The sequence below is a fragment of the Orycteropus afer genome, unplaced genomic scaffold (assembly GCF_000298275.1).
Source record: "Orycteropus afer afer isolate SDZICR_OR568_19922 unplaced genomic scaffold, OryAfe1.0 scaffold00290, whole genome shotgun sequence".
Classification (NCBI taxonomy): domain Eukaryota; kingdom Metazoa; phylum Chordata; class Mammalia; order Tubulidentata; family Orycteropodidae; genus Orycteropus; species Orycteropus afer.
In genome coordinates this window covers 3331159-3354409 of record NW_006921877.1, presented here as the reverse complement: position 1 = coordinate 3354409, position 23251 = coordinate 3331159, and the positions used below count along the sequence as shown (strand labels likewise).

At 41.5% G+C, this 23251-nt stretch overlaps 2 protein-coding genes across 2 annotated transcripts in view; both read left to right on the top strand.

The window, feature by feature from the left end:
- Window positions 1-3205: 3205 nt before the first annotated feature.
- Window positions 3206-10791, top strand: CIART (circadian associated repressor of transcription). Its single transcript, XM_007950990.1, is given in 8 exon segments — window positions 3206-3562; window positions 3738-3813; window positions 7148-7226; window positions 7338-7448; window positions 9125-9131; window positions 10270-10594; window positions 10597-10696; window positions 10698-10791. Coding segments are annotated over 8 exon segments (1149 nt in total).
- A 4650-nt stretch (window positions 10792-15441) lies between these two features.
- MRPS21 (mitochondrial ribosomal protein S21) overlaps window positions 15442-23251 on the top strand; it is a 29200-nt gene continuing 21390 nt past the window's right edge. Inside the window, exon 1 of the mRNA XM_007950952.1 lies at window positions 15442-15524. Within this exon, the coding sequence (XP_007949143.1) occupies window positions 15442-15524 (83 nt within the window). The remainder of the gene's footprint in view (window positions 15525-23251) is intronic.

Here is a 23251-nt window from a genome sequence, read left to right as displayed (position 1 = left end):
AAGGTGAGAGTGCAGCCACTGTGAAGCGATTTTTACCAGTATTTCTGGCCAAGTGTTTCCAGCCTGGTCACTTATCAGCTACTTTTAAGAGGGATCATGTTTAGAAAATTTCTTATTGTCTAACCTTAAATAAGTGGTAAAATCACTGTTCGGGAGATGTTGAGGCAAAGAGTTTTACAGTGAGTCACTAATTTTCTGAGCTGGAAGGACTTCAGCACTTCCTAGATCAGAGGCAGGAAGAAAGAAGAAACCTCTCCAGGTTTCCGTTTACCTTGGAGGAATCGGAACTGTTTCTAGCCTGGCCCTGGTTTAAGGCATGGCATGTGCCAGAGGGCCAGAGGGCAAAATGGGCAGGGCTCTACAACTGAGCAGAGTCTAAAAGCAAAGTTAGGAGTCAGAACAGCTGGTGGTTCCCTGCTGCAGGGGAGAGATTGTGGGGAAAAGGAGGAGGGAGGGGAAAACTGTATTATAGGGAAGGAATTCAAGTTGGGATTCTGAGTCACTATGGGGTATGAAAGGAGCTCTGGTGGCATAGAAGGTCAGTGGTTCAAATCCACCAGCCGCTGCGAGAAAGGACGATGGGGCAATCTACTTCCATAAAGATTTACAGCCTCAGAAACCCAAGGTCGCTATGAGTCAGAATCCACTGGCAGTGAGTTTTTTTTTTGGTTTTATGGGGGGTATGAAGAGGAGTGAGGAGGGCAGGGGCCAGCACGTCTTCCTGGAGATACCAGCAGCAACCCAGAACTTGAAATCTAGACAATTTGCATAGGGGTGGGGTGGGGGATAGAAGGGCTTCTCGGACCCCCTGATCCTGTTTCTTTCTTTCTTTGCTTTTTAGGAAGAGAGAAAGCTGCTTTTTGGATGGGAAGTTGGAAGATCCAATAAAGAATAAATTAAACAATCTGGTTATTCCCCTTCTCCTTCATGAGGGTCTCTTCTAAAGCCACAACTAAAGAGAGCACTAGGATTTCAGAGTGGGAAGGGTAGATTAAAAAGGGAATTCCATCATCCTAACTCACTCATTGGGTCTGAAACCAGTATGTTGTCTGTGATTGCTCTTCTCTGTTCTTCCCAAATTTTCAGTTTTACTTACAGTTCATTAATTCTGGTGTTTATTACTTATAAGGTTCAGACATTTTGTTTGAGGAAAGAGGGATGAGGTTTATTTAGACCTTTTTTTTTTCTGTTATAAAATAAGTACATTGTTAAACCTCTGTACAATATTAAAAACTACTGAGAATAGATTTAAAATGTTCACATCCTTCTCACCTGCCCCTCAACAACACTTTCCAGTTAGCGATTAATGACAGAATTTTATTTTTAATTTTCTTATCTTTGAAACCCTAACCAGAACTGGAGTGCCCCCTTGCGGTCTCTTCGATGTGGTACCTTCCTCCAGGCAGTGCTGGGGCTCGGTTCCCCCTTTCCCCACCTTGCTTTTTCAGTACTGCCAAGGGAAGGGAATAGTAACTTACCAGTTAATTTGTCTCTAAACTACAGATTTGTTTTACTCCCACCTTCAAAATCATGTCGAATGAAGAAACCGAAGCTGGACAAAGCCATATCCCAGGAGATCGAAAACCTACCCGACTCTGTTCCCGATACTCAGAGAATTTAAGAGCTCAGGTTCCTAGGAGCCGGGGTAAAAAAGTCAGGAACAACCAAATTCGGTTTTGACCTCTAGAGTCGTGGCAGGCTGGCATCTGTGCTAGTAACGTGCGTAGCGGGTTATGTAAGGAAAGGGTTGGAGGAGCCGCCCCAGCGGACGCCCGGGAGAGGACGCGGTGTTCTCGGCATCAGTCCCCACCCTCCTCACCCAGCAGGGCAACAGGCACCCAACTTGGTGGAGAGGAAGGAGGAGGGGAGGCTAAAACAGACTGGGAGTCACGAGTGCTGGGCCACCCACAGAGGGAGACTATACACAGTGTCATACATCCATTCTCTCACACACGTTGCAGACACAAGTCGCTGGTGGGTTCCACGTGCTGCACTCATGAGTGGAGACGCACACAAAGAGGGCTGAGGGGTAGGCTCTGGAGGCAGCGCCGGCGTCCTGAGGTCCGGAGGCGCTCAGGTCAAGTCGCATATCCAGTCTCTGAGCATTCTGAGCGCTAGTCTCGGATCCGAGCTTTCACTGTCCTTTTTAAAGCCAAGGGCTCCGCCCTCTTCCTCCCCTCCCTTCTTTTCCACTCTTTTTCCTTCCCCCTCCTTTTTTTTTTTTAATCACCCGGTCCTCTCCAGGAGTCGCATGTAGGGGCGGAGCACGGAACGCAACCCATCCAGCCATTCATCACCTGGCCGCCTCCTTATTGGCCCAACCCCTGTGTGCTGTAGCAAATGGACTGTAGATGTCGGGACCGAGAGTCACGTGTTACCGGCTTGCCAACCAATGAGGGTGAGAGATCTGTGTACACAGGGGGAGGCACGTGCCGAGTTTCACGTGTCTGGGAGGGGGAAGGGGCGGGACCCACCCAGTGAAAGAGGCGGAGAAGGTGGGTAGACGAGACTGAGACTTGGAGAAGCTGGGAAGGAGCGGGAGGCTGAGCCTGGGCTCGGATGAGCGACGGAGGTGAGGGGACCTGGAGGGCGGGGAGCAAGCGGCACGAGAAGACTAGACACAGAAGTGGGTTTTGGGGACTGAAGGGCAGATCTTGTTACTGGGAGGGATCGCATCGTGCAGCAGGCGAGACCTGAGAGGGACCAGAGCATGCATCCTGATACTGAAAGACTGGGAAGGTGCAGGAGACTGCTCTCGGTGGGGCGGTTCACGCAGGGTTAAGAGGTGGGTTCGGGTTCCGAGACCCGTCTGGTTACTGCTTTGTGGTGCCAGGACCTCAGGTACGGAGGTTCGGTGAGGAAACAGGCAGGGCAACAGCGGAGGCGAGCAATGGGCAGGGGTTTCGGTTGGGGAGAAAGTGCCCAGTCAGGTATTTAATCTGAACTGAGGGAGATCAGAGAGGCAGTCTCAGTTTCTTAATGGTGATGGGGAATGAGAACAGAGATGATTTTTTGTATTGTCTCTGAAACGTATAATATTGGGGAGGAGAGAGTTATTAATTATATTCTATGCAGTACGTTCCGATCTCCTGGTCCATTTCTTAATCCTCACACGTTGGTTTCAAACTGCCTCGCTTTGCTCTTCAGTTACAGGTTCGATCTTCGGGTACTCCTGGAGCTGCTCTCCATCCCTGCTTTTGGATCTATGGATTCCCCATCTAGCGTTTCTTCTTGTTCCTCCTTCTCTCTCTCTTCTTCTTTTTCCACCTCACCAATGAACAGTGACTTTGGCTTCCCCTCTGATAGTGAAGGGGAGGACAAGGCGGCTCTGGAGCCCACGCCAGACACTGTTGGGCAGAGTGGAGCTTGTCGGCCCAGTCCCGGTCCTATCCGCTGCAGGCATCGACCCAAGGTTTACAATAACCAGCATACAGCATCTCACCTGAAACAGCGGGGCTTGGCTTCTTCTGTGGCAGGATCTGTGGTCAAAAGGTCAAGACATGGTGAATTGGAAAACATTCAGGGTTGTACCACAGAGGGAGACCTGCTCTTTGCTCAGAAGGTAAGAGAAAACACAGGAAAGGAAAAGGTACTGGTGTAGTTTACCACCCAGATGATTGTTAAGGACTCTATGAGGGTCCTTAGTATTGGCTCCCAGATTTGGAGGTGGAGGAAGAATTAGTACTGGTGTGTGCAATTGTTGGTCTTCTCATAGCCTTTGTACTGTTACCCTACAGTGTAAAGAGCTCCAAGGATTCATTCGCCCACTCACAGACCTACTGAATGGGCTGAAGATGGGTCGCTTTGAGAGAGGTAACTATCTGATTATTTCCACTCATTTGGATTAGGTCTTTAAAAAAAAAAATTTATAGTGATTTGGGTGAAAGTTTTCAGATCAAATTCACTTTCCACATGGTAGTTCATACACATTTTCTCTCATGACATTGACTGCAATTTCCCATAACGTAACAGCTTTTGTGTTTGTTTTTAAAAGTATCTCTCTTAAGTCTTTCTGCTTTTGTGACTCAATTTCTTTGTGGTGGTTGTTAGATGTTGTTGAGTTAGTTCCAACTCATGGCAACCCTATGTACAACAGAACCAAACACTCCCTGGTCTTGTGCTATCCTCACGATTGTGGCTATGTTTGAGCCCATTGTTGCAGCCACTGTGCTTGCTCTTTTTCACTGACCTTCTACTTTAACAAGCTTGATGTTCTTCTCTGGGGACTGGTCCCTCTTGATAATGTCCAAAGTACGTGAGATGAAGTCTCACCATCCTCCGTTCTAAGGAGCATTCTGACTGTACTTCTTCCAAAACAGATTTGTTCATTCTTTGGCAGTCCATGGTATATTTAATATTCTTAGCCAATAGCATAATTCAAATAATCAAGTCTTCAGTCTTCCTTATCCATTGTCCAGCTTTCATGTGCATATGAGGCAACTAAAAATGGTAATGGCTTGGGTTAGATGTCCCTTAGTTCTTAAGGTGATATCTTTGCTTTTTAACACTTTAAAGAGCTCTTTTGCAGCAGATTTCCCCAGTGCAATACGTCATTTGATTTCTTGAATGCTGTTCTCATGGGTCTTGATTGTGGATCCAAGTAAAATGAAATCCTTGACCACTTCAATCTTTTCTCCATTTACTATGATGTTGTTTTATTGGCCCAGTAGTGAGGATTTTTTTTTTCTTTATGTTGAGGTGTAATCTATACTGAAGGCTGTAGTCTTTGATCTTTATCAGTAAGTGCTTCAAGTCCTCTTTGCTTTTAGCAAGCAAAGTTGTGTCATCTACATATCACAGGTTGTTAATGAGTCTTCCTCCAATCCTGATGTTCTGTTCTTCTTCATATAGTCCAGTTTATGAGATTGCTTGCTCAGCATACAGACTGAATAAATATGGTGAAAGGACCCAACTCCAATGGATCCAACTCCAATGCACTTTTCTTGATTTTCAACCACACACTATACCCTTGTCCTGTTTAAATAACTGCTTCTTGGTCTACGTACAGGTTTCTCATGAGCACAATTAAGTGTTCTGGAATTCCCATTCTTTGCAGTGTTATCCATAATTTGTTATGATCCACAGTTGAATGCCTTTGCATAGTCAATAAAACATAGGTAAACATCTTTCTGGTTTTCTCTGCTGTCAGCCAAGATCCATCTGACATCAGCAGTGATATCCCTCATTCGATATCCTCTTCTGAATCTGGCTTGAATTTCTGGCAGTTCCCTGTCAGTGTACTACTGCAACTGTTTTTTTTAATTATCTTAAGCAAAATTTTACTTGCGTATGATATTAATGACATTGTTCAATAATTTTTGTCTTCTGTTGGATCACCTTTCTTTGAAATGGGCACAAATATGTATCTCCTCCAGTCAGTTGGCCAGGTAGCTATCTTCCAAATTTCTTGGCATAGATGAGTGAGCACTTTCAGTATTGCATCCATTTGTTGAAACATCTCAATTGGTATTCTATCATCCTGGAAGCTTGTTTTTCACCAATACCTTCAGTGCAGCTTGGACTTCTTTTTTCAGTTCCATTGGTTCTTGATCATATGCTGCTTCCTGAATGGTTGAACACCAACCAATTCTTTGTGCAGTGACTCTGTGTATTCATTCCATCTTATTTTGATGCTTCCTGTATCATTCAATATTTTCCCATAGAATGGTTCAATATTGCTATTTTAAGCTTGATTTTTTTTTTTTTTTCAGTTCTTTCAGCTTAAGAAATGCCAGACGTGTTCTTCCCTTTTGGTTTTCTAACTCCAGGTCTTTGCACATTTCATTATAATGCTTTATCTTCTCAAGCTGCCCCACTGAAATCTTCTGTTCAGCTCTTTTAGGTCATCACTTCTTCCATTCACTTTAGCTACTCTCCATTCAAGAGCAAGTTTCAATTTTTTCTGAAATCCATTTTGATCTTTTCTTTCTTTCCTGTCTTTTTAATGACATTTTGCCTTTTTCGTGTATAATGTCCTTGATGTCATCCCACAACTTGTCTGGTCTTCAGTCATTATTGTTTAATACATTAAATATATACTTGAGGTGGTCTCTAAATTCAAGTGGGATATACTCAAAGTTGTACTTTGGCTTCATGAACTTGTTTCAGTTTTCTTTAGCTTCAACTTGAATTTGCATATATCAGCTGGTGGTCTGTTCGCAAGTTAGCACCTGGCCTTGTTCTGACTGGTGATATTGAGCTTCTCCATTGTCTCTTTCTACAGATATAGTCTGATTCCCTTCTATTCCATCTGGTGAGGACCTTATATATAGTTGCTGGCTTATGTTATTGAACTCTATCCTGCAATTTCCACTGTTATTTCTATCACTAAGGCCATATTTTCCAACTACTAATCTTTCTTCTTTGTTTCTTTTGCATTCCAAACACCAGTAATTATTAATACATTTTTACTGCATGTTTGATTGATTTCAGACTGCAGAAGTTGGTTAAAAAAAAATCTTTAATTTCTTCTTCTTTGGCATAAATTTGAATAATAGCTGTATTTATTAACTGATCTTCCTTGTAGGCAAATGGATATTGCCCTATCACTGATAGTGTTGTACTTCAGGATAGATCTTGAAATCTTCTTTTTGACAATGATTGTGATACCATTCCTCTTCAATCTATTCCTGGCATAGTAAACCATATGATTGTCTGATTCAAAAAGCCCAGTACCGATCCATTTCAGCTCATTGTTGCCTAGGATATCTATTTTCAAGTGTTCCATTTCATTTTTGACAACTTTCCATTTTCCTAGATTTATACTTTGTACATTTCATATTCTCATTATTGATGGATGTTTGCATCTGTATCTTCTTATTTCAGAAAATGAAGGTCCCAAAAGCTTTACTCCATCCACATGATTAAGGTTGACTCTAGTTTGAGGAGGCAGCTCTTCCTCAGTCATATTTTGAGTGCTTCTAACATGAGAGGCTCATCTTCAAGCACAGTATGAGGCGATGTTCTGTTGCTATTCATAAGGTTTTCACTGGCCAATGGTTTTAGAAGTAAATTGCTAGTCTACTACTCTACCACTCTACTATTTGTTTCTTTCGGCAACTCAGTTTTAACCACCGTGTATCCTTCCTTTATGTGACTAAAAGCTTGAATCTCAATCCTTAATTCTTCTTTCTCTCTCTGACCCCAGGATTGAGCAGTTTCCAGCAGAGTGTGGCAATGGACAGGATCCAACGTATTGTAGGAGTTTTGCAGAAGCCACAGATGGGGTAAGTCCCCCTGGTTCTTGACTCAATAGCTCATAAAAGTGGGACATATCTCCAGACCTGTCTCTTTTTCCCCCCATCCTTAATGGCTCTTTTCTTATGTCCCCTTCACAGGGAGCGTTACCTAGGAACCCTGCTGCAGGTAGAAGGGATGTTAAAGAGTTGGTTTCCTCATATAGCTGCGCAGACATCATCTTTGAGTGATAGCAGGCACCAACTGGTCAAGTTAAGAACTTACAAGCCTGAGAAAGAGGTAAGATAGTAACCAGAAATAAAGAAGTGTGCATGCAAAAAGGGGCTTCTCTTTCCATTTACTTCCGGCTGTTTTTCTCTTTTTATCAAGCTGCTTTTCAGAGAAGGAAATGTCTATGCTTTGTTCATTGTCTTGAATCCTAGATGATATTGGTTCTGTTTTGTTTGAATCACTGGGAAGAGCTCCATGAAATTTAATCCTGTCCCTCATGCTATAGCTTGTCTGCTTTCTGTACAAATATCTAAGGGTTCTCACTTGGTCAAATAACTCATCCAGGAAAATGCCTGAGCTTCTTTCTGCAAATGCTTTCTCCCTTGCTTCCCTCCAAAATCTTTGCTTCTCCCTCTTTTCATTCTTGTCCGAGAATATTTGTACCAAACCCTTGGAAACCTTTGAGTCTTTGCAGTGGGTTTCAAGGACTGGTCATATGAGGTGTATTATCGGGGAGAAGCACTCATAGGAGGAGTATTGGGCAGGTTCTTAGACCCAGTGGGGACATGATTTATTTTCTGTGCCTTCAAATAAGAGTATTTGAGTGGCATTCAAGTGATGGGGAGCGGAAAGTGTCCTGCAGGTAAGGGCCAATCCTTTTTGTTTTCAATCTAGCACAGCTATTATTGAGTACCTGCTGTAAGAATAATTGATTTTTTAAAATCACAGTTTGGGCGAAAGTTTACAGAGAAAATTAGTTTTCCATTCAACAATTTATGTAAATTTTGTTTAATATCTTTAGTTGCAATTCCTTTAATGTAAAGTACTATCCTTACTTCCTCCCTGGGTTCCCCATATCCATTTATCCTTCTTTGCTGCCCCTTCCTGCTTTCTGAGCTTTGTTTTAGGGCAAATGCTATCCTTCTGATCTCCTATGGTTAATTGATCTGAGTAGTACGTTTAAGTGTTCACTTCATAGGCTTGTTTGTTGTTTGACTGCAAGGTGATCCCCAGGGTGTGTTCAGTTCCAGGTGTGAAGGGTGATGAGTAAGGGCTATAGTCTCAGGGGTTCTACTAGTCTCTTATCAGACCAGTAAGTCTGGCCTTTTTTATAACTGAATTTTGTCTATATTTTTCTCTCACTCTGTCCAGAACCTTCTGTGGTCCCAACTGGAGCAGTTGGTAGTGGTAGCTGGGCACCATCTAGTTCTTCTGGTCTTAGGCTAGTGAAGGCTGTGGTTTGTGTGTACCATTAGTCCTTTGGACTAATTGTTTTCTTGAGTCTTTGATTTTCTTGAGTCTTCTTTCTTCCAGATGGGAGAGATCAATAGTTGCATTTTACATGGCCACTTGCTAGCTTTTAAAACCCCAGTCACTACTCACCACAGTAGAATATAGAATATTGTCTTTGTATCTTATGCCAATTAACTCAGATGTCCCACTAGACTGTGCTCCTAAGCCCTCAAGCCTGATGATTCATTCTTCAAGGCGTTTGGTTATAGCTAAGAAGTTTTCATAACTTTGCTCCCTGTTTGTTCTACTATAAACCAAACCAAAAACCAAACTCAGTGCCGTAGAGTTGGATCCGACTCACAGTGACCCCTCCTTGGGTTTCTGAGGTGGTATCACTACGGAAGTAGATTGCCCAACCTTCCTTCTGAGGAGTGCCTGGTAGGTTTGAACCACCAGCCTTCTGGTTAGCAGTCAAATGCCTTAGGCACTATGTCACCAGAGCTCCCTTGTTCCACTATATGCATGGTTATATTTGTAGCACATACAAATGCATATGTAGAACTATCATCTGCCAAACTTATCTATGCTCATGGGTGTAGTCTCATTTTTCTACTTAGTCCTGTTCAGCTTGCATGTCTGCCTGTGTATCCACACTCATAGATTATTATCATTTGTTATTATTGATACTGCAGGATTATGCACATAATAGTATTTACCTTTGTTGTCTGTAATAAGAATAATTTATTTAAAAATAAGCATCAAGAAGATCCTGTCTACCTGTTAGTTTATACTTCATTATACACTAAATAATTCAGAAAATTAGAATTCACAATACAGAAATTGAAAAGTGATTATTCCAATTAAAAGTAGACATTTCTTTAAAGAAATTCTAAAAGGAATCCTTTTTTATTTTTTCCAATTTTTTTTTTTAATTTTTTCCGATTTTTATTGTGATTTGGGGGAAGTTTACAGAGCAAATTCACTTTGCATACAGCAGCTCACATGTACTTTGTCTCATGATATTGACTGCAATTTCCCACAATGCAACAGCTCCCCTCCTACTTTCTCCCCACAGCCACCTCTTCCCTGTGCTCTTCCCGCCCATGCACTTCTGCCCCCCACCCCCCAGCTGTCTCCCTGTGCATACACAGCCCTTTAATTCTCCCATGATTGATCTCTCCAAGGAGTATATCTACCTAATGTAAAGGTTCAGCTCATATACCTGTGTTTTGTTTGGCTGGGTTCAATTCCAGACCTGAAGAGAAGCTAGGGGCCATAGTCTCAGTGGTTCCACCAGGCTGTATAAGACCAGCAAACCAGGTCCTAAAAAGAATCCTTTTATAAATAATGAGAACCTGTGGGACTGTTTCATTTTGTTCATCTCTGGCCATCCAGTGTCTAATATACTATGTGGTACATAGTAGGTCCTCAAGGATTTGTTGAATAAGTTAAAGTATAATTTGATGTCTAAAACTTTTACTTAACCACAATCTGGCAGGAACATGTCTTGCATAAGACAAGGTACATCTAGATTGCAAAGTGCATTCTCAAGGAAAGCAAAGATTTAAGTAACCAAGGGAGCTAACTAGAAAGATTTCTCAATAATTTTTTCTTTCTCGCCCTTTCCAGCTTTTGCCAAGACACCACACTAATCTAGCTGTCTCCTCTCCTGCACCTCCCGTGGAAAAGACGAACCAGACACAGCTTGGACATCTAGTTCTGAAACAGAAGCAGTCTTGGCACCTTACAGAATGGCCAGCCATGGACCTGACCTGGATCCACACAACTCCAATTTGCAACCCCCCACTCAGTTCCCCAGGTACCATATCCTTGAACCATGGTCCATTAGGCACTGGAACCAGCATTGGTGTTATCCTTTTACTGCAGCATGGAATGCAGCCCTTCATGCATTCTGCCCCAACCACTCCAGCTCCACCTACTACAGCATCTCCTGTCACCCCAGTAATCCTAAGAAACTATCTGGAGAAGGACTTTGTTGCCACAGTTTGCCAGTGATTCTGCCTTGAGACTAGAACTGTACTCTGTCCTTTCCTAGAACCCACGATGGCCAGAGAGATGACCATGAGACACCTAAAACAGATACGGAGCCATCCTCTAGTTGTTCTTAATGGCCACCTTCTTAACCCCTAACCCAGGACTTGTTACTCTATGGTTTCTAATTTGTATAATACATGTATATATGTTTTACTTTTAATGTATGCATTTGTGTTAAGGGAAGAGAAATCCTTTCTCATTAAAGAAATTTTATACCTAAACAGTTTGTTGATTGAATGGAAATTGAAACCTTCTGCCTTGAATACCAATCTTTATTTTCTGGACAAAGAAGAGGGATGGAAATATTTCTGAACACGAGCTCCACCGAGTTAGAAATCTGGATGGGTTGATACAGGTGATAGAGGGAAAGGGACTCTTATTTTCCTCTCTGCTGCTGTCTTCTTAGGGAAAACCGTTGGGACAGGTATGTGGTTCAGAGTTGGGTTTGCTTTTTCATTCAGGTTCAGAGACAAGTACCTTTCCCTTTGTATCTCTTATACTTGTAATCTCCCAACTGGCCTAGACTAGCAGGTTCTTTTGTTCTGGGATAGCTCTTTGCATATGTAGTCTGCTGCCAGGGGTGGGACACTAGAGCCAGAAAAGCCACTGTGATTGCCAGTTTTGAAGAAGGAGGAATGTCCTAGAATTGTCAGAGTGGGGTTCACCTCAGACACTGAACCTCATTCTTATTCCAAAAGCTGCAGCCATTAGATGTATGTTGGACTAAGGAAGGCTACCCAATGTTGTCAGGAGGCAAAATGAAGTTCATGAATTTTTCTCTATCTATCCCCTTCTGTCTATTACTCTCTTTCTGATTTGTCTCCATTTCTGCAAAACCATGTCCTCTCCCATTCTAAGCCCTTGCAGTATGCCAGGCTATTCTGTCATTTGAGTCACTGCTTACCGTCAACCTTAGCATGTTTATCATAGTTGTACATTTTCCCAACTTCATCCGCACATTGCTTGAGTCTTCTGTTCTTAGTGAAGAATTGTCTCCCTTTATTTCAGGGAATGTGAACTCCTTTCTAAAGCAAACCTCTCCATTTGTGCTTTTGATTCCATTCTTTTTCACCTCTGGAACTTCTGCTGTATCAGTTGTCCCCTCTTTATCTTGCAACTTTTATTTGTTCCCCATAATGATTACTCATTCCTCCTACAAGTGTAATCAGTTCCCCACATCTTGAAAATATCTCAAGCCTACTCATCCTCTCTCTTCTTTTCTCCATAATTCTTAATAGAGTAGGTTAATCACACTTTTTCCAGTTCCTTTTCACCTACTCAATCTTTCACCCCTTGCAGCCTACCTTTAATTACCAATAGTTTACTGCACTTTCTATGTTACTAATGACCCCACAAGGAGCTCTGGTAGCATAGTGCCTAAGGCACTTGACTGCTAACCAGAAGGCTGGCGGTTCAAACCCACCAGCCACTCCTCGGAAGGAAGATGGGACAATCTACTTCCATAGTGATACTGCCTTGGAAACCCAAGGAGGGGTTGCTATGAGTCGGGTCCGACTCGACGGCACATAACCACAACAACAACAACAATGACCCCACAGAATCAGAACAGTATAGAGTCAGAACTAGTTAATAGCTAAACCTGGGGGTATTTATAGAAGCTATGTATTTGGTGATCTCTGTATCATTTGACACTCTTGAGGCTGCCTATTGAAACTCTCCTCCTTTGGATACTATGATGGCACACTATCCTGAGTCTACTCTTACTTATCTGGCAGTGACTTCAAGGCCTCTCAATGACTCTACTCCCTCCCACCTCAGGGTGGGGATATTCCCTTAGGCTCAGTCATTAGCCCTCATTCTTCTCTGATCACATTTTTTCACTTAAAGGTTTCATCTTCTTTCATGGCTTTTTATTATTGCCTCTGCTTAGAAGACTGTTGAAGCTTCATCTGCAGTTCCAATCTTTCCCTTGAGATGATATACTGAGGGTCCAAATTTCTGCCAGAAAATTCTACTTACATGTTGCTGACACTTAAAATTCATTGAGAATATCAGCATTTTAGACCCAAGAGGTACCTTTGGTATATAATTCAATCTCTATTTCTATAAATAAAGATACTTAGATGACTTTTCCAAGACAACACAACGTGTCATACAGAACTCCTGATTTCAAGTCTGATGGTTTTTCCAGTGCTTACTGATCAAATATATTTTCTTTCCTTTAAACATATCCTGCTCCCCCTTTTCACAGGCTCCTCTGTTTCTGCTAGTACTGTCTATGATTTAAAAAAAAGAAAAAGACCAAACCCAATGCCATTGAGTGGATTCCGACCCCCATTGGGTTTCTGAGGTGGTAAACCTTTATGAAGTAGAGTGCCCTAGCTTCCTTCCATGGAGTAGCTGGTGGGTTTGAACCTCCAGATCTCCTGACTTCTAATGCAGTGCATGTTCACCATATTATGCAGTTGCCTATATAATTTATTTTGCATTTATCACAGGGTACTTTATTATTTGTCTTTTGTGTTTTCTGTTGGTCCAGGAGAAACTGGACCTGTCACAGGGTAGGCGTTCAGTAAAAAATTGTTGATAAGCGTAATGATGTGCTCCTCTAGCTTGTGTTTTTGTACTTGGGACTTGGCTTACTCTACAAAGGGTATAATTTTTGGCATGTGTTCCTATAATTGATGAGGATGCATATGTGTGTGTTTTAGGTGAGGTACTCAAAGAACCTCATTACCAAGAAGTTGCTTTGGGGTCTTGTTCTGGTTACCTAGTGCCACTCTGACAAGAATTTACCACAAATGGGCTGCCTTAACAAACAGGAGTTTATTCTCTTACAGTTTGGAGGCTTTAAGTCTGAGTTCAAAGTGCCAGGCTCAGCCTTGGGCTTCAGCTCTGCTTCCTGATCCCAGCCCACTGAAGCTGGAGGCTTTTCTTCACTTAGACAGCTGTTGGCTGCTGAGGCTGACAAGCCCAAGGTTGACAAGTAAAAAGGCATAGTCCTGATGTTACCAAACCACAGGGCAGGCCATTCATTCAAATCCATTGAAAGTCCCAAGTTGGGCAGAGTAGGGCAGGTGGCTGGACAACGATTTGATTACACACAGGGTTCAAGCATGCTAAAAGATGGAGACCATTCCCAAAGCTGTTTCTTACATACAGGAAGCACACCACATACCCAAAGCAGCTACTCAGCTCCTCCAATAGATTCCACCATGGAGTTAACTACCAATCTCACCACAGGGAATAACTGCATTCAGCTACCCAGACACTCAACCAAGCCCAGCCAAGCTGACACACAAACTTAACCACCACAGGCCTGCTTTCTTCTTCTCAGCCCTTCACTCTGTTGTTTTCCACTAGCCATTAGGTCTGAACTTATGTGAATAATCATAAATGGATATTAGAAGTAGCACATGAATGAAATAAAAGGAAGGTTATTTCCTAAGTGAGGGAGGAAGAAAGAAAAAGACATTTCTGTTAGGCTTTGAAGAAGGTGAATGAGATAGAAACTGATATAACAGATTTTTAGACCTTAAATTTTACAAATGTGTCCCATATTTTTATTGAAATGGCCATGACGATGATATTATAGTATAGTATGTTGTTGATGTTGTTATGTGCCATCGAGTGGGACCCGACTCATAGCGACCCCTCCTTGGGTTTCCGAGGCTGTATTACTACGGAAGTAGATTGCCCCATCTTCCTTCTGAGGAGTGGCTGGTGGGTTTGAACTGCCAGCCTTCTGGTTAGCAGTCAAGTGCCTTAGGCACTATGCTACCAGAGCTCCTATAGTATAGTTTGGTATAGTAAAATTCACTATCTGTTTATTTCTTTCCCTTAGTTTTCAGGCAAGTGAAGAATGTGAAGCCAGTTTTTCTTCTGGAGAGATAGCAGAGTCTGCGTCCTTTCCAAGGAGAAAACAAGAACCATGCTCAGGAAGCTTCGCCCATTTCTTTCGTTTTCCATCCAGGAGCAAAAAACAAAGGTTTAAAAATCTGTTAATAGTTTAATAGGATTACAGGATATGGAATGGGGATGAGCTTCACAGAGCCGGAAGGATGACGACTCCACGGATAGCAGAGGAACTTGTCTCCAGGAACTAAGGCAACGAGGATTTTACTTTGCCGGTGTAGAGTCCAGACCGCGGGGGAGGGAAGGTTGTCAGCTGAGGACAGAAAGACTGTTACTTTGGTTTCCACGCACAGGTTTCTTTTCTCAGCCTACGCTCCTTTGCGTGGCGCTGGGGATTCCGTCGTTTCCGCTTCCGGTCCCGGGAAGGCTTTGGGTCGACTGGGTGCTCAGTGTATCGGGTGTTGGAACTGAGGAAAAGAAGGAGGGCTCGGCTGGAAGGCGAGTTTGCGCGCGGTTGTACCCCTTTCTAAAGCCTGAGAAACTCCCATTCCAAACCCTTTCTTGGGGGAGTGAGCGAGAATGGTGGAGGGAGGGGCCACGCGGCGTCTCTGCTGCTTGTGTCGTCCCGTGCCTGGCTACGCAAGTTTTCGTGGTGACGCCTTCCTACCATCTGCTTTCTTCCTTAGGTTAAGGCTTGTATTGGCAGAAGGAAAAAGGGCGTCTTGATAAACGATTGGTGTGTACCTTCTTGGATGTGGCACTTCCACGTGTCGCTGTTTCTCATGTCCCAGAGCACGTTTCATTTCCCGATTCTGAATAAGCCGCGCGGTAGATCGTGTGGTGTGTTGCTTTCTTACCTGGTCTCTATACTTTACTTGCCCTTCATCATCGTTTAGGTACAGCTGAGTGAAGACTTTTAAATCCAAGGTCATGGCAAAACATCTGAAGTTCATTGCTAGGACTGTGATGGTACAGGATGGGAACGTGGACGGTGCATACAGGATCCTAAACAGGTAATTGTTAAGGGAACAGAATCAAGCCGAGATCAAATCTCTGGGGAGTGCAGTGGTTATTCTCACCCTTCTCCTTTCATAAATTGTTCTCAGACCAGTGCCAGACCAGATGGTCATGGACTCTTGAAACTTCTCATCTCCTCAGTTTGTTTCCTAAAATAGTGAAGTTCTTTCCAAAATCTAACCATCCAAACCAAACCTACTGCCATCCAGTTGATTCCAACTCATAGTGACCCCCATTGGTTTTCCAGGCAGTAAATCTTTAGGGAAGTAGATTGTCCTGTCTTCCTCCTGCAGAGCTGGTGGGTTTGAACTGCCAGTCTTCTGGTTAGCATTCAGATGCCTTACGTGCTGTGCCACTAGAGCTCCTTGAAGGTAACCATGTATGAAGCTTATTCAACAAGCAATCTTTCTTTTGATGATAAACCTGAATTCTATCCAAGATTTTTCAAAAGAGTCAACCCAAAGAGAAAATCAGGATGTAAAGTTACTAGAGTATAAACAAGGAAGCAGAAATATAGTATATACTCAGAAAGTTAAGGGAGAGATTTGTTTGGGACAGGGCTAATGAAGGTGAATTTAGATTAGAATGTTGGAGAAGGAAACAGATGAGGAGGCATTATAGGTCAGGGGGGTTACAGCATAAGCAAAAATATAGAAACGGAAATGAACTGACTGGAGTGGAGGAGCTATATTGAAATATTTTGAATGCCAGGCTAAGACTTAGAATGGCCCTATCATTAGAATGGACTTACCACTGTAGTTTCTCAAGCAAAAAATTCCTTAGCCTTCACTTATTACTACTAATAAAGTTTTTGACTTTTGGCATGCCACGTTCATCATATTCTCTTCCCAGTGTAAAGCAGGTTTGGTGCAACACATTTTTGAGTGTGTGTGTGTGTGCTTTGGGTGAAAGTTTACAGAGCAAATTCATTTTCTGTACAGCAGTTCATACATGTTTTGTTTCATGATACTGACTGCAATTCCCCACAGAGTGTAACAGCTCTCTTCCCTGTGTCCTTCCCTCCCACGCACTCCCACTCCCCAAGAGCTGTCTCTCGGTACAAACACTGCCCTTCTGTTCTCCTGAGATTGATTGCTCCAAGGAGTATATCTTCCTGATGTAAATGTTCTGCCCCAAAAGCCTGTCTGTTGTTTGGCTGGAAGCCACAGGAGTAAGTTCAGTTCTACACCTAAAGGATAACTAGGGGCCATAGTCTCAGGGGTCTTATCAGGTACTATCAGACCAGCAAACCTGGTCTTTTTTTTTCTGAGTTTTGTCCCACGTTGTTCTCCCACTCTATCCGGGATCTCCTGCACTGATCTCCCTTTAAGTGGTTGACAGTAGTAGCCAGGCGCCATCTAGTTTTTTTGGTTTCATGGTCATATAGGCTGAGAATTACATGGTTTATTAGTCCCTTGGACTAATTGTTTTCATGCGTCTTTGGTTTTCTGGTTTTCTTCATTCTTTGTTCTGGACAAGGAGACACCCATCATTTCATCTAGATAGCTGCTTGCAAGCTTTTAAGAGCCCAATCGCTACTCAACAAAGTAGGCTGTAGAACAGTGGTTTTGTGTAGTGTGTTATGCCAGTTGAGGTTGATGTCCTCTATGACCATGGTCCTGAGCCTACAGGTCCAACTGCTTGCTCCCTCAGGGTAGCTGGCTGTGGCCAGGAAGCCACCACAGCCTTGACCCTTGTCAGCTCTACTATATACTTGGACATTCTTTTTTTTTTTTATTAGGATTTGGGTGAAGATTTACAGAGTAAATTCACTTTTCATACAGCAGTTCACATATACTTTGTCTCATGTCATTGACCAAAATTTACAATGCAGCAGCTCCCCTCCCACTTCCTCCCCATAGTTACCTCCTCCCAGTGTCCATCCCTTCATACTCTTCTGCACCCTGAGCTATCTCCCTGTGCATAAGCAGCCCTTCCTTCTCCCATGATTGTTCTCTCCAGGGCGTGTGTCTACTTGAGGTAAATGTTTAACTCACTTGCTTGTACTTTGTTTGGCTGGAAACCACAGTTGTGGGTTCAATTCTAGACCTGAAGGGCATCTAGGGACCATAGTCTCAGTGGTTACACCAGGCTCCATTGGACCAGCAAACCTGGTCCCCACCTTCTTTTTTTTTTTTTTGCCTCCAAATGATTTTGAGTTTTGTACCACATTGTTCTCCCTCTTTATGCAGGATCTCCTACATCCCTTCCAAGTGGATGGCAGTGGTAGCTGGGCACCATCTAGTTCTTCTGGTCTCATAGTTGTATAGGTTGCAGATCGGATGGTGTACCAGTTGCTAGGACTGATTGTTTCCATTAATTTTGGTTTTCTTCTTTCTTCTTGACGAGGAGAGACCCGTTGTTGCATCTAGATGGCAGCTTCCTAGCTTTTAAAGTCCCAGTAGCTACTCGCCAAAGTAGGAGGTGGAACAATGTTTTGTATAGTATGTTATGCCAATTGAGTTTGATGTCCCCTGCGACTATGGTCCCAAGCCCGCAGGATCAACTACTCGGTCCCTCTGGGTAGCTGGCTGTGACCAAGTAATGACCCTAACCTTGCCCCTTGTCAGCTCTACTGTACACCTGGGAATTCTGATCATTCACATGAACTTGTAGGCCCATTGTCTGCCAACCCTATATATGATCTTGGATACACTCTCCATTTAGACATACCTAATTGTTTATCTTGTTCACCCATCTATCCGTCCCTATACCCATGTTTGCTTTCATTGACAACTCAGTATCGTATATGCAAAGGGGTTCATATTTGTTGTTTGTACTTGGACATTCTTACAGCACATACAAGTGCACATGTAGAAACATTGTCTGCCAACCTTATACATGGTTATAGGTGCAACAATTTTGCTGTTGAGTTGAAGTATTAAAAGGTTGTATGAGCAAGGTGATCACTTTATTTCACAAGGGAAATCTGAGAGAAGCTTATCTTCATGTGCCATTGTCTGGGATTGTTATAAATAACTTGGAGTCATACTTCTATACATTTACTTCTTCCAAAATTCAGTATCTTTTTTTTGTATAATGAGCATTAGGTGTTTGCTTTTCCTGTTTTTTCTTTATTTTTAACTTTATCTAAAATCCTTCCTGATCCCTAGGTAAGCAAGTGTGGTGGGTGAGGGAAGAATAAAAATATGGCAGAAGGTAGAAGACACATTTAGATACTTTCTGCCATTTAGCCTGGCTTTGGTACTATATCAGACCTTCTTGTTCTTAGAAATCTATTGTCAAATTCTTCTTAATGTATCTCTCTTTTTTTTCTGTTGCCAAAAAGCAGCCCCATGCATTTTTATTTTATTTTTTTATTGCAGTAGAATATGTGTAACAGAAAATTTGCCATTTTGACTGTCTTTAAGTCTATAGTTCAGTGATATTAATTATAGTCATAAGGTTGTACAACCATCACCTCTGTTTCTAAAAGTTTGTCATCACCCCGAACAGAAACTTTGTACTCCATGAGTACTAAATGCCCATTTTTCCTTGCCCACACTCCATGGTATCACTAATCTACTTTATGTCTTTATGTACTTACCTCTTCTAGGTATTTCATGTAAGTAGGGCTATACAGTATGTGTCCTTTTATGTCTAACTTACTTCACTTAGCATAATGTTTTTCAGGTTTATCAATGATAAAGCATATATTAGAACATCAGTCCTTTTTATAGCTGAATAATGTTCCATTGTAAGTATATACCACATTTTCTTTATCCATTCTTCTGTTAATGGACATTTTGGTTGTTTCCACCTGTTTACTATTCTGAGTTGTGCTCCATTGAACATTGATGTCCGTGTGATTACATTGCTGCTTTCAGATCTCTTGGGTATCTACCTAGGAGTGGATTTGCTGTGTTGTATGGTAGTTCTGGTAGCATAGTGCCTAAGGCACTTGACTGCTCACCAGAAGGCTGATGGTTCAAACCCACCAGCCACTCCTTGGAAGGAAGGTTGGGCAATCCTACTTCCGTAGTGATACTGCCTCGGAAACCCAAGGAGGGGTGGCTATGAGTCGGGGCCGACTCGACGGCAAAACAACAACAACAACAACATGGTAGTTCTGTGTTCAACTTTTTGAGAAACGGCCAAACTGTTTTCCCCAGCAGCTGTACCATTTTATATTCCCACCAGCAATGGATAAGGTTTCCAATTTCTCCACATTCTCACCAACATTTGTTTTCCATTTTTTTTAACATTAGCCATCATAACCCACCCACTGCCATCGAGTTGGATCCGACTCATAGCAGTCCCTCCTTGGGTTTCCAAGGTGGTATCACTATGGAAGTTGATTGCCCTATCTGAGGAGTGGCTGATGGGTATGAACCGCCAGCCTTCTGGTTAGCAGTCAAATGCCTTAGTCACTACACCACCACAGCTCCTGTTAGCCATCATGGTGGGGGTGAAATGGTATTATTATGGTTAACTTTGCATCTGCCTAATGACTAATAATGTTGAGTATCATTTCATATTCTTGTTAGCCATTTGTGTATCTTCATTGGAGAGATGTCTATTTAAGTACTTTGCTCATTTTTTGATTGAGTTTTTGTCTTTTTATTGTTAAATTGTTGTTGTTAGGTGCTCTTCAGTTGATTTTGAACGAAACACTGCCTGGTCCTATGCCATTCTCACAGTCATTTCTGTGCTTCAGCCCATTGTTGGAGCCACTGTGTCCATCTATCTTGTAGTATCTTTCCCTTTTTCGTCGACCCTGAGCTTTACCAAACATGATATCCTTCTCCAGGGACTGGTCCCTCCTGATACCATGACTAAAGAACAAGAGATGAATGAAGTCTGGCCATTCTCACTTCTAAGGAATATTCTGGCTATACTTCTAAGATTTTTTTCATTCTTCTGGTAGTCTATGATATATTCAGTATTCTTCCCTAGCACCACAATTCAAATGTATCTGTTCTTCTGTGATCTTCCTTATTCATTGTTAGAGTTCTTTATAAATTCTGGATATTAAACTCCTATCACATGTATGATTTGCAGATTTTTCTTCCATTCTGTAGGTTGTCTTCACTGTCTTGATAATGTTCTTTGATACACAAAAGTTTTTATTTTGATTAAGTCCAATTTATTTGTATGTCCTTTGTTGTTCATGCTTCCGATGTTACATCTAAGAATCCATTGCCAAATACAGGGTCCTGAAAATTTACCTTTATGATTTGTTCTAAGAGTTTTATGGTTTTGTATTTAGGTCATTGCTCCATTTTGAATTAATTTTTTTAATATGGTGTGAGCTGGCCTCCAGCTTCATTCTTCTGCATGTGGAAATCCAGGTAGCCTCACATCTTTTGTTAAAAAGACTATTTTTTGTTGAATGAACTTGGCATTCTTGTTAAAAATCAATTGGCTGTAGGTGTGTGGATTTATTTCTGGATTCTCAGTTCTTTTCCATTGGTCAATATATCTGCCCTTATACCAGTACCAAAAGGAATTCTGGTGACTACTAACCAGAAGATTGGCAGTTCAAACCCACTGGCCACTCCGCAGAGGGAAGACTAGGCAATCTACTTCCATAAAGGTTTACTGCCTCGGGAACTCAAAGATGGTTGCTATGAGTCAGAATTGACTCGCAGTAAGTTTTTTTTTTTAAATACCAGTACCACACTGTTTTGATTACTGTAGCTTTGTCATGTATTTTTAAATTGGGAAGTATAAGTTATCTTTGTTCTTTTTCAAGATCATTATGGCTGTTTAGAACCTTTTGCAATTCTGTAAGAATTTAAATATTGGCTTTCTCTTTTCTGTCAAAAAAAAAAAAGACTTAGAATTTTTCATAGGGGTTGCGTTGAATCTGTGGATTGCTTTGGGTAAAACTGACATTTTAACAAAAGTCTTCCAATCCATGAACACAGAATATTTTTCTATTTATTTAGATCTCCTTTAATTTCTTTCAGCAATATTTTATAGTTTTCAGTGTACAAGTCTTTTACTTCTTTTGTTATATTACTCCTAGGTATTTTGTTATTTTAGATGTTGTTATAAATTGTTTTCTTAAAAATTCTTTCTAGCTTATTCATTGCTAGTATATAGAAACACAGCTGATTTGTGTACCTTGATCTTGTATCCTACATCTTTGCTGAATTTATTAGTGCTAGTAGCTTTCTTATGAAATCTTTGGGATTTTCTGTATATAGAATCGTGTCACCTGTGAATAAGGCTAGTTTTCTTTCTTTTCCTATTTGGATGTCTTTTATTTCTTTTTCTTGCTGTGGGTGGAACTTCCTGTACATTGTTGAATGTCATTTGTGAAAGGGAATATCCTTGTCTTATGACTAATCTTAGGAGAAAAACTCTTTCTCCATTGAGTATGATGTTGTTAGCTGTGGATTTTTCATCAATATCCTTCATTACATCAGGGGAGTTCCATCATTTGTTGAATATTTTTATCATGAAAAAGCATTAGAAGCTCCAGACATCTTTTAAGATCCTCTTTTTTATAGGTGGCTGGCAATTTACACATTTTTCCTGAGTGAAGGTGTTTGTTTTGGTCAGAAATAGTGGTCAGTGTGACAGCAGGTGGTTTTTAACCATGGCTGCCACTAGGATCACCTGGGTAGCCTTTAAAAAAAATCTTGATACTAGGGCCCAACTGAGACTACACCAGAATCTCTAAAAGATGGAACGTGGACAGCAGCATTTTTTAAAAATGTCCCATGAAATTTTAATATGCAGCCAAGATTGAAAATCATTTTAATAGGTTATAGGCTTTTTATATACTTTCTCATGTGTGTATTTGTTGCACTTACCAAAGAGTCTGGCACATAGGAATCTCTCAGTAAATGTCTACTTAATGCACATAAATGTTCTTGCATCTTTTGTCAATCCCATTACGTTAATGTTGGTCAAACTTTTCCACTAAAGTGCCCATAAAAACAGAGGAGAGTGAAGGAACCATAAGATTTCTGCCACTTAAGGAAAATGTAATTTCTTTGAAGTCTCTTTCTCTTCTCTTTTTTTTTTTTTTTTTTAAGTAAAATTTTAGGTGAATTTTTTATTCAGTGTCATTATATCTATCTTAGGGTTATCCTTCCTGTCCTCACACCAGTTAAAGTTGGTGCTCCAGAGAGATGCCTCAAATTTATTCAGAAACTTTTGTATCCTTTGGCACTCTGTCAAGATAAGAAGCACAATGTTACTTTTTTTTTCACCTCCATGATTAAAACATTAGGGTAGGAATAAAGATTTTTGGGGAAAACAATTTGCATGTCTTAAAAAGAAAAGAATTTGATCCAAAAAAGAGTGATTGTTGGACAAAGATTCACATTCCAGAGATTGGGGAACCTGAGGTGTGAGGATCTCCCTTATGCTTCCTTATGAATTTGGAAAATTGAATTTTATCCCTGGCATTATCTGGAAAACCAGGGTGGGAAGTACATGTGGTTGGAAGAAGCCAATGGCAGAAAGTATTATAATAATTTTTCTAATTTTGGAAGAAAATACTTGTCAATTTATCTTGGAGTATTAGATATATATTTCAGAAACTGTATTTTAGCCTCAGAGGAAAAAGTGAACAAATACTTTGTCCTTAGAATAGTTTTCTTGATAAGGACTTTTACGAATGCAATTGTGAGCAGGCTGATGTTGCTATCAGTCTTCCTACCTCTTATTAAGAGGAGCTTGGGTAACATAGCGCCTCAGGCACTTGACTGCTAACCAGAAGGCTGGCAGTTCAAACCTACCAGCTGTTCCTCAGGAGGAGGGTTGG